General features: G+C 51.3%; 1 protein-coding gene across 1 annotated transcript; it reads right to left on the bottom strand.

Annotated features, from left to right (window-relative positions):
* Positions 1-858: 858 nt before the first annotated feature.
* Positions 859-9,228, bottom strand: ALDH2 (aldehyde dehydrogenase 2 family member). The gene is made up of 13 exons (XM_065033521.1): positions 9,005-9,228; positions 7,929-8,033; positions 6,975-7,115; positions 6,614-6,693; positions 6,346-6,457; positions 5,351-5,479; positions 4,845-4,958; positions 4,368-4,470; positions 3,522-3,706; positions 3,014-3,178; positions 2,554-2,711; positions 2,148-2,262; positions 859-1,354 (listed from the first exon to the last, which is right to left on the bottom strand). The coding sequence occupies exons 1-13, from the start codon at positions 9,131-9,133 to the stop codon at positions 1,322-1,324; spliced, it is 1,569 nt and encodes a 522-aa protein (XP_064889593.1). The 5' UTR covers positions 9,134-9,228; the 3' UTR covers positions 859-1,321.
* Positions 9,229-9,518: the final 290 nt, after the last annotated feature.

The raw sequence follows: 9,518 nt of genomic DNA, 5'->3' as shown, positions 1-9,518 counted from the left end.
CGGGCCCGGAGCCGCCGCTCAGCCCGGGAGACGACGCCGCCGAAGCGCCGCCGCCGCCCGGGAGCCAGACATTGCCGGCACACTGCGCCGGGCACACCCGCCTGCCGGCGCGACCCTCCGCGGCGATATCGTCCCCGCCGCGCCTCGCGCGGGAGATCGACCCAGCCCTCCGCCTCCTCCCCGGTCACACCGGGGAATTTTAGGAGCTTCCGCCACGGCGCTGGAGCGGTTTACAGGCAATAGCCACCACCCTAAAAAGCGCGACGCCAGCATCAAGGCCCCCGCGGGGCCTTCGAGGCTCCTGTCGCCTTCTAATGACGTAGAGACACGAGGCGTGGCTGTGAGCCTCAAAGGGGCGGGGCGAAGGGAGCACTTCGGCCCCGGCCCCCGCCGCGAGAGCGGCGAAGCCTCGCGAGATCTGGGGACGCGAGGCCGCCCCGGGGGCGGGAACGGGAACGGGAACGGGCAGGGGGGGATCGGGCTGTGCTTCGCACCCGCCGTTCGGGGAGGAGCGTCCGCCGCACAGCGCCAGTGACACCGGGGACAGCAGCGCCAGTCACACCGGGGACAGCAGCGCCAGTGACACCGGGGACAGCAGCGCCAGTCACACCGGGGACAGCAGCGCCAGTCACACCGGGGACAGCGTCCCCCGCCCGCTCCCTGAGGCACAGGGCACCCTCAGCGCCCCTCCCGCTGCTTTGTTGTTGTGGTACCATCACCTCTGCTGGCTTTGCTGGGGACAGTTAGACATCGGGCTTGCTTTACCGTTAAGGCAGTGCAGAAAAATCAGCCAGAAGAAAATAAACTTTTACGTGTACTTGAGCTCCTGCTTCACTGACTGACACAAACTCCAGCAACTGAGAGTTAACATCTCTGAGAAAATAATGTTTATTTGGAGTAGATACAGTGAGGAAAGCCGAGAACTTTCCCCTCACAAACAGAGGCTGAGAGGTTGGTCACTGAGCTTCAGTTCACTTTGCGTACAGAAGAGGGACCGATTCTTATTAATATCAAACCTACTGCCCACGAGACAAGCCCTGACATGATTTCTTGGAAAAAAGCATTTTCATCAGATACAGGCGCTACAAGAACACACCCATGTAACGCATTAGTACTCAAATGACTGTATTTGGTGTTTTAAAGATAAAGCCAAGTGACATTTTTTTAACACAAGCTCCTTCAGGCACCTTCTAAAGAAACATTACTTAAAGAGTTACATGTTTTCCACATAAGTTTTGCGCGCGTTAAGCAGAAGTTTCCTTGCTCTGTATCTCACGAAGCTGCACGGGCATTTCCAGACACACGGAAAGGCTGCTGTCCTTTAGGAGTTTTTCTGTGGGATTTTGATCGTCACCTAGAAGACAAAAAGGAAAAGTCACAAGTTACTTTCCTGGAGACAGTGTTCACGTTATTGGCTTGAAGACCGAGAGGCAGCAGCATCCGTTTGACAGCCCTTCTGCACCTCCTTACAGGAAATTACTCAGCCTGTGTTGGGATTGCCCAAGCGCGTACGGACTTGAGAGCGGTTTTAAGTCCTGGTGGTCACTGCTTGCCGAGAGAAAAATTCCATCAGAGTTCCAGACCCGAGCGGACGGAGGAAGGAATGCGGTCGACCCAATATGAGTGATAAGCATACCTCAACTTTATTGATGCACTAAGCTGGTTTATATAAGACTTACAATAATTATGCATACTCGTCATCTATTAATTGGATAGTATACAGTAATTATGCCTACTCGTCTTCTATTGATTGGATAGTATACATAATGAGCTCAACCTTCTTGTGGTTTCTCTGGAATGCAACCTCCTCACCCTGCTAGAAATAATTCCCCAGCTTGTTTATCTAAACGCTCAGCTGAACCAGAGAGCAACCGCTCAGTACTTTTCCACTATGCTACACCAAACTCATGCTAACTGAGGCCTACTCATGCTAACTTAGAACAGAATTCTCCTGATACAATGGATCAATAGAGCCATGCCCCTTCTCTATTAGCCATGTCCCAACAACTGCTCAGATCCCCCCTCTTGACTGGTGTTCATCTGCCAGTTTGTACTGCAGAAGCTTCTCCCCTTGCAGCTCCCAGGCCAGACTGCACCAACAGGCACAAACACGCTCTGGAGAAGCCCTTGGACGCAGGGATACTCACATTTTTCACCTCTACATACGCCTCCAGACCATATTCTCCCAGCTCTCGCCCATTCCCAGAAGCTTTGTAGCCGCCAAATGGGGCTTGCGCACCAAACACGTCGTAGCAGTTTATCCTGAAATGGAAACCGAGAGTTAAACACCAGTAGTTTCAGAACTGCTTAATGGAAGTGGCAGCTGTGTTACTGCATTTCTTTTCCCCCATTCCCTTTGTTAATCCACAGCGGGACCATGGAAGCTTAATATACCTAAATTTTACCAACAGTTAGTGTTACAGCTGAAGGTCTGACATTACATTCAGTGAAGTGCATGTTACAATTGGATCCGAAGTAGAGGAAAAAGAGCAAACTTAACAAGAAACAAGGAAGCTTCCAGCAGCTCAGGGAGAGGGAAGTGGTGTGGCTCACCAAACTGTTCCAGCTCGCAGGCTCTGGGACACATAGTTCGCTTTGTCAAGATCCTTTGTGAAGACTGCGGCTGCCAGACCATACTTGGAGTCGTTTGCTCTCTCAATGACTTCCTCGATTGTTTTGAATTTCAGAATCTGCATGACCGGCCCAAATATCTGCGAAATCCAAACAAGGCATGTGAAAATCTGTGAAAACTGATCACGAGGGAGGCTGTGGTTGATGCTGGAGTGATGTAGTATGGTAGAAGTCAAACAGGACATCGAAGTATCACTTCTCATATTATGAAAAGGTCAGGATATCATCTAGAAGGAAGTTTGATGTGGTAACCTTCTAAGAAGCAGTGAGTTTCACAGTTCATGAATGTCCAGTGCTTGCAGAGCCATGGTTTTTTGCATCAGAGGGGCAAAATGCTGAAGAGGTGAGAAGTGGACAGACAGACAGATGCCGCAGGTCTCACCTCCTCCCTGGCGATCGTCATGTTGTCCTGCACGTCGCCAAAGACAGTTGGCTGGATGAAGAAGCCTCTGTCCGCAGCGGCGCTGCCACCACACAGCAGTTTGGCTCCTTCTTGCTTCCCAGTGCTAATGTAACCCAGGATCTTCTTAAACTGCTCCTCGTCTACCTGCGAGCCGCGGGGACACAGATCAGCTTCAGCTTTACTGGGGGTAAAAAAGGACTCGACTACAACCTGCTGTGCCCGTGACTGTGCCCTGGCAATTCCTCATTCCAACAGACTGCCACACCAGCTTCCAAGGGAGACGATCGGTTTGAAATGCCAGGTTTTGGAGTAATCAGAATGGTTAATTAACTTCTCCCTCCTGCACAAGCAAGGAGATAATGGGCACAGTTCAAAGGAGGTTAATCAAGAGACCGAAAATCCCTTTTGTTCTCATCTACGGATGCAAAACAACTCAAGGTTGGAGCAATTGCATGAGATAACAGTTCAGGATGTTTCCTGCTCTTACCTGAGGCCCCTGTTCAGTTTTAAAGTCAAACGGGTTTCCAACCACCCTGGCCTTGGCCTTCTCAACACTCCTCTCCACAAACTCATTATATATATCCTCCTGGACATATGTTCGGGATCCAGCACAGCAGCACTGCCCTTGGTTGAAGAAGAGGGCAAAATGGGCTTGGTCCACAGCCCAGTCCACTGAGATGGGGGAGAGGAGAGAAAACAAATCAGCAAACGGAACCAGAGCCAGTAAGTGACTTATTTTGAACTTGAACAACTGTCATGCAGGCTGCTGAACATCAGTGACACACAGTCCCCTCAGCTGACAGGCATTTTCCACGCTTTTGAAGTTATGTTCACATTTAATTAGTGTGAGGGTTTATTAAAGCACCTAATGCTAGAGAAAAAAATAATACCTGAGGCAGATCACAGTTCTTATTTTGGATCTAGAAGATCTTTCTTCCTTACTGCTAAATAAAAGGAGTATCTTGGTGCATCAAAACCAAAAATGAGTCTATATGCAAGGGATGAGGGAACTAGAACTTCTCAAGACTGAAAAAGAGCGGTACACGCTAAGAGAAAGAAATGAAAACAAAAATGGAACTAGGAGTGAAGGAAGATACTGAAACAATCCTTATTTGTTGATAGCTGAACTTCACAGCGCTGAGGAAGACATGGAGTGAAGCAGCACAGAGACACAAACGCAGCAGCTACAGCGGGAGGCACAGAGACCTTTTGGGAGAACAGCCGGGTGGTGTCCAAGCCAGACCTTCCCACCACACATGGGAGGGTTTGGGTACAGAAAAAGCAACAGATCTGGAAAAGGCGCAGATCAAATCTGAGGCTGGCGGGTGCTTACTGTCTGCGTCGGACATAATGATGTTGGGACTCTTCCCGCCAAGCTCCAGCGTCACCCTCTTGAGGTTACTCTCTGCTGCTGCCTTCTGGATCAGGTGCCCAACCTGTGTGGTGGCAAGAATGAGCACTTGGAATTAACTCCTCCACACAGCAACACCTGGCAGGGCGGCTGGTTTTACATCTCAGAAAGCAGTTTAATCATAATCCCCTCCTTGTCAGGGCTTTAAGGGAATACCTGAGGTCTGCCCAGAGTTTCAGCCCTCATAAGACTCAACTCAAGGAAAACAATAGGAAGAATTCTAAAAAAGGCACCTAAAAAGTCTTACGTAAAAATAAATGTCACCCCCTGAAGTCAGCTCTATGTTTTAAAAAGATGGGTAGGAGGCAAGGCACCTGCAGTATTCTTTACAGAAAAGTTATGAGAGCAATGAGATATTCTCTGTATCCCAAGGGCTGAACGGGGAAGGTCCTCCCTTACCTCTGTGGAGCCAGTGAAGGCCACTTTATCAACATCCATGTGGGAGGAGATGGCAGCGCCGGCCGTGGGCCCATAGCCAGGGATGATGTTCACCACGCCGGGCGGGAATCCAGCCTGATGGTTTGCAGCAAGAAATTCCTTTTACCAGTCAAGGATTTCACCTCCCCTCGCCTGTTAGTAACTCCTCAGGAGGTCTCCCACGAAGAACAGAGCCCTTGCGACCTCACTTTAATTTCCCAGTTCTTTAGTGTTCAGTTGACAAAAAACAGGACAACTTCCCACCCCATGCCCTAAGCATGGTTTGGAGTTACGTATCTAATCACCCTGAAGTTAGTTTTTGATAGGGACAAGGGCTTTTTTTTAACTTGCTGAATCAAATGCTGAGATAGCCAAGACAATCCCGCCTTTCTTTGGATCAGACAGCCCTTCTCTGTTCCTGTCACAAGCCCTCCACAGCTCCCCAGTTTGGCTGCATCCCGCCGCACTCCAGCAGCCTTTTCACTCACCTCTTTGACCAAATTAGCCACATAAAGAGCGCTCAGCGGGGTTTGCTCCGCCACTTTCATCACAACCACGTTCCCAGTCGCCAAGGCAGGCCCCAGTTTCCATGCTTGCATCAACAGTGGGAAGTTCCACTGAAAAACAAGGAGGCATTTGCTTGTCTGAACTTGAAAGTTTCCAATTAAACAGTAAATGACCAGTGAGCTTCATTCAAATCAGCTGCAGCAGCTCTGGAAGCAGCTTTTGATCCTTCACCAGCTGCTCTTCAACGTGCGAGCTCCTTTTCCAGTGCTGCCTCCTCCTTGTCCAGGAAAACCCTACTCAGAAGCATGAGGTCTCCCAGTCCCACTGCAAAACCCTAACTAACTTTTCTGCAATTAATCTTTACTGACAGTTTCACAGTTAAACACTCTTTAGAGGTGTTTTGAAATAAAGCCTGTTTGCAATGACGGAGCAGTGCACACAGACCTGCGAGGCGTTTACTCTCAGTTCTTGCTCAATGCGAATATGAAAAACACGCAAATGCAGCGTGCACCAGTTGGAATCTGGCTGGTCCTACCAAGGGGTAACAACAACCACGGATCACTGCGTACACATGGCTTTGCTGTTGACAAACCACCTTGCTATGCTTGCTACCAGGGACCAAAAAAAGATCACGTACATAAAACTGAATTTTGCACACAAACTCTATTTCCTTATCACACAGACTTTTGATTTTAATGCTAGGTAGTGGTTTAAACTTGACTGTGGTTCTGAACCAGGCAACTCCTATGAAGAGGTTTGATTTTTTTTCTCCAGCAGATACAAAATAAATCTTACTCAGAGCCCATGAAAGCAACAGTTCTGTACTGCCAGAGCAAAGTAACAGCCCTTCCGGCTGGCGCAAGCAGAACTTTCCTCATCACTGGAGGAAGCAGTGGTTAGCAACAGATAATAACTTGCATTTTCAGACAACCCTTTGTACTAACACTGAGTTCCTGAAACACCTCGTTTTACTTACCGGGATTATCTGCCCACAGACTCCCACCGGCTCGTGCCTTGTATAACAGAAGAAGTCTCCATCTAATGGGATGGTTTTGCCGTGGAATTTATCCGACCAGCCTGCAAAGTATCTGGCAACAATAAAGTTTTGGTCACTGAATGTAAAATAATAAGTCTTCTGTCACCAGAAAATAAAAGAGACTTCCTCCAGCTGGTTGCTTTTCTTTCTTTAGTCACTTCACAACGCTCATACCAACACTGCGCTGTCCTGGAGCCTCCACACCTACCTGAGACACTTGACCACCATGTCCAGATCCACCAGGTAGGAGATGGCATACGGTTTGCCGTTATCCAGAGTCTCCAGCGCCTGCAAAACACAGTGAGATCGTCTGAAGAGCGAGGTGGGGAAAGTCACGCATACAGATTTAGATTTGATTCTCAAGTTTGCGATTCTGATCAGTTCTGCCTGTTGGCCGTTTTGTTTTCATTTTCCCAAAACAACTTCCTCATCCTTCATAGGTCTCTCTCCCAGTTTTAGCTGTGGTTAAAGTCCCCATCACACCCGAAGGGCACAAATCCCCTGTTTCTGCCTCCCTCCCCTTGTAGTCAGGGGTGGCAGCAGGGCTCAGCCACAGAGCAGGTACGCACCGCCAGGTAAGCCCGGTCCCTCTCGATCAGGTCCGCAAGACGATTCAGCAGCTTCCCCCGATGAGAAGCGTCCATCCTCCTCCAAGGCGAGCCAAGCTGGAAAGCAGCCCTGGCAGCCTTAACGGCCTTCTCCACATCCGCCTGCAGAGGAGTTTGGGCAAGAGGGTGAGGAAGGAGCAACTCTGACACTTGCTCAGGATTTGATTTCGCCAGCATGGTCTGAAGGTGTTTTTTTTTTCCTTGATCAAATATCAATAATCCATTGTTTTCTCCTTTCAGGGCAGTAACTTGTTTCTAGTTGGTTCTCTGCTCTGGCTCACTGCAATGGTCTTGCCAGGACAAGCCAGTCTGCCCCGGACAAGCAAAGAGCAAAGGGTTTCCCTCGCTCACCCCTCCTGTGGGGAACATCAACAAGTCTCCAGACTGCAGGAAGAACCTGGAATTGCTGGGAAACACCTCAGCGCTGCCCAGCCTCCCGGGAGGGCCTTGCATATGCCTTGCATATGGCACGGGATGATTCCGTTATTCTTCACCATCTCTTTTGCTTTTTTTAATTCCCAGGGCTGGGGACAGTACCCCCCGGCAGAAAGGGGCTGTTCAGGTGAATCCCAACCTTTTGTCTCCTCTGTCACTGTGACTGGGTGACAGCACCCAGGGGACCGCAGAGGTGTCTGCGTCAGCCCCAGCTCTGCTGCACACCACATCTGTTCCTCTCCACCCGTTCCAGTCCCAGCTTGCTACTGCTAAGAGGCAAAGCCAGAGGGTTTTTCTGGGAAGCAGCAGTTGAGGAGGAGCACAAGCAGCACTCGACGTGGTATTAGTGTGGGTCAGATGCTTACTGCTGCACACACGGCACTTGGAGGAGCTGCCGAGGTGAGAGGCGCTTGTTCTTCTGCAGTCCCCATGTACCTGCTCACGAAGAAAACGAACCAATCTCATCAACAAAACACTTACCTTATCGCCCTCAGCGACCTGGCAGATAACTTCTCCTGTTGCCGGATTGATAGTAGGGAAAGTTTTCTTACTGACAGCATCGTGCCATTCATTGTTTATGAAAATCTGCAATGAAAAAAGCAAAGCAGTGTTTAAGGCTTAGAGCCAGACCTAGGTAAAATCAGCCGGAGGATTAGTTGTTTGATGGCATCTTCACAGGCTATTTAGTTAAAAGAGACCCAACTTGTGTGGGGTCCAAAACCGCCACAACATGAAGGAGATATTTTAGTGTAAAAGTATACAACAAAAGATACAGCCTCAAGTTAATAAAAAGAATTAACATCTCAGGAAACAGCACATGAATAAGAAGTGGTTCCCACCTCAGCAGGTCCCTGGACGCCTGGCTGGAGCTGCACAGGGACAGTGGGAGCCTCGGGAGGTTGGACAGCAGGAAGACACTTCACATACAACCAATGCAGTTGATTTTGTACGCAGCACTAGAGCTTTTGCAGCATTTCCCTGATTAACTGATTTTAGGCTACTTGTGCACCATTCTGAAACCAAACCAGGCGCCAACAGCAGCTTTTCACCAACTCTTTCTTTCCCAGTAAGGCTGAATTTGTTTTTCTAGGTCCGTTGCAAGAGAACATCAGTGCCAAGATCGCAGCACTCGCCCAGAAGTTGCTGAACACTCGCCAAGGGCCGTGGCGCGGCCGCTGGAAAGAAGCAGCTTGGGAGAGGAACGCTGGATCTCCACCTGCACCTCGCCCAGGGCATCGGGCAGTGTTTTCCTCAGGGCACAGGGTCTAACCCATGCAGATAACCAGCACCAAGCCAGGCACCTTGCCCCCTCCACATTTGCTGAAAAACGTCGGGGATGGGGACAGAGCAGGACACACGCCCTGTGCCTCCCTGCAGCTGCTGCACCCACAGTTGTTTTTTCCCAAGCGGGTTTCCTGCAGCCCCGGGTATCGGGCCCGAATGTCCGGCCGCTCCGGCGCCCGGCTCCGCGTTACCCCGGGGCGTCCCCAGCCCCGCACCCCGGGGACGCGCCCCCCACGCCGCGGGGACGGGACCGGCCCCCGGCTCGACCCTACCTTGTTATAGGCGATGTCGGGCCGCGGGTTGGGCGCCGGGATGGGAGAGGCGGCGGCGGCCGAGAACGGTGCCCCGAGCCGGGCCGGGCCGCGGCAGAGCCGGGACACGCAAGCGGCCGCCCGCAACATGCTGCGCTGCGCCGGGGCGGGCAGGGGCGCGGCTCCGCTCCTCCGCCCCGCTCTTCCAACCGCCCCGCTCCGCCCCCGGCCCCTTCCGCTCCGCCCGCCCGGCCCGGCTAGGGGGCGGCCCGTCTGGGCTCGGAACGCCCGGCTAGGCTCGGCCTGGCACGGCCGGGCTCAGTCCTGTCCGTATCAGCACAACCCGAGTCGAAGCGAGTAGCACGGTGGTGGTTCCTGCAACTGCAGGTCTTCGGGCATGTCCCCCGGGTGGGGGATATCAGCCTAATTTCCAGGAGGAACCACAAAGCCCAGAAAGACCAAGCAAGAGCCCATAGATATCGAGCAGGACTCGATCAGGCTGCGTGTCCTAAATCAGCTGAAATGAAATCCTCTT

This window comes from Columba livia, chromosome 17, assembly GCF_036013475.1.
Source record: "Columba livia isolate bColLiv1 breed racing homer chromosome 17, bColLiv1.pat.W.v2, whole genome shotgun sequence".
Taxonomy (NCBI): domain Eukaryota; kingdom Metazoa; phylum Chordata; class Aves; order Columbiformes; family Columbidae; genus Columba; species Columba livia.
The sequence above is the reverse complement of the archived record's forward strand: the minus strand, read 5'-3'. Positions and strand labels throughout refer to the sequence as shown.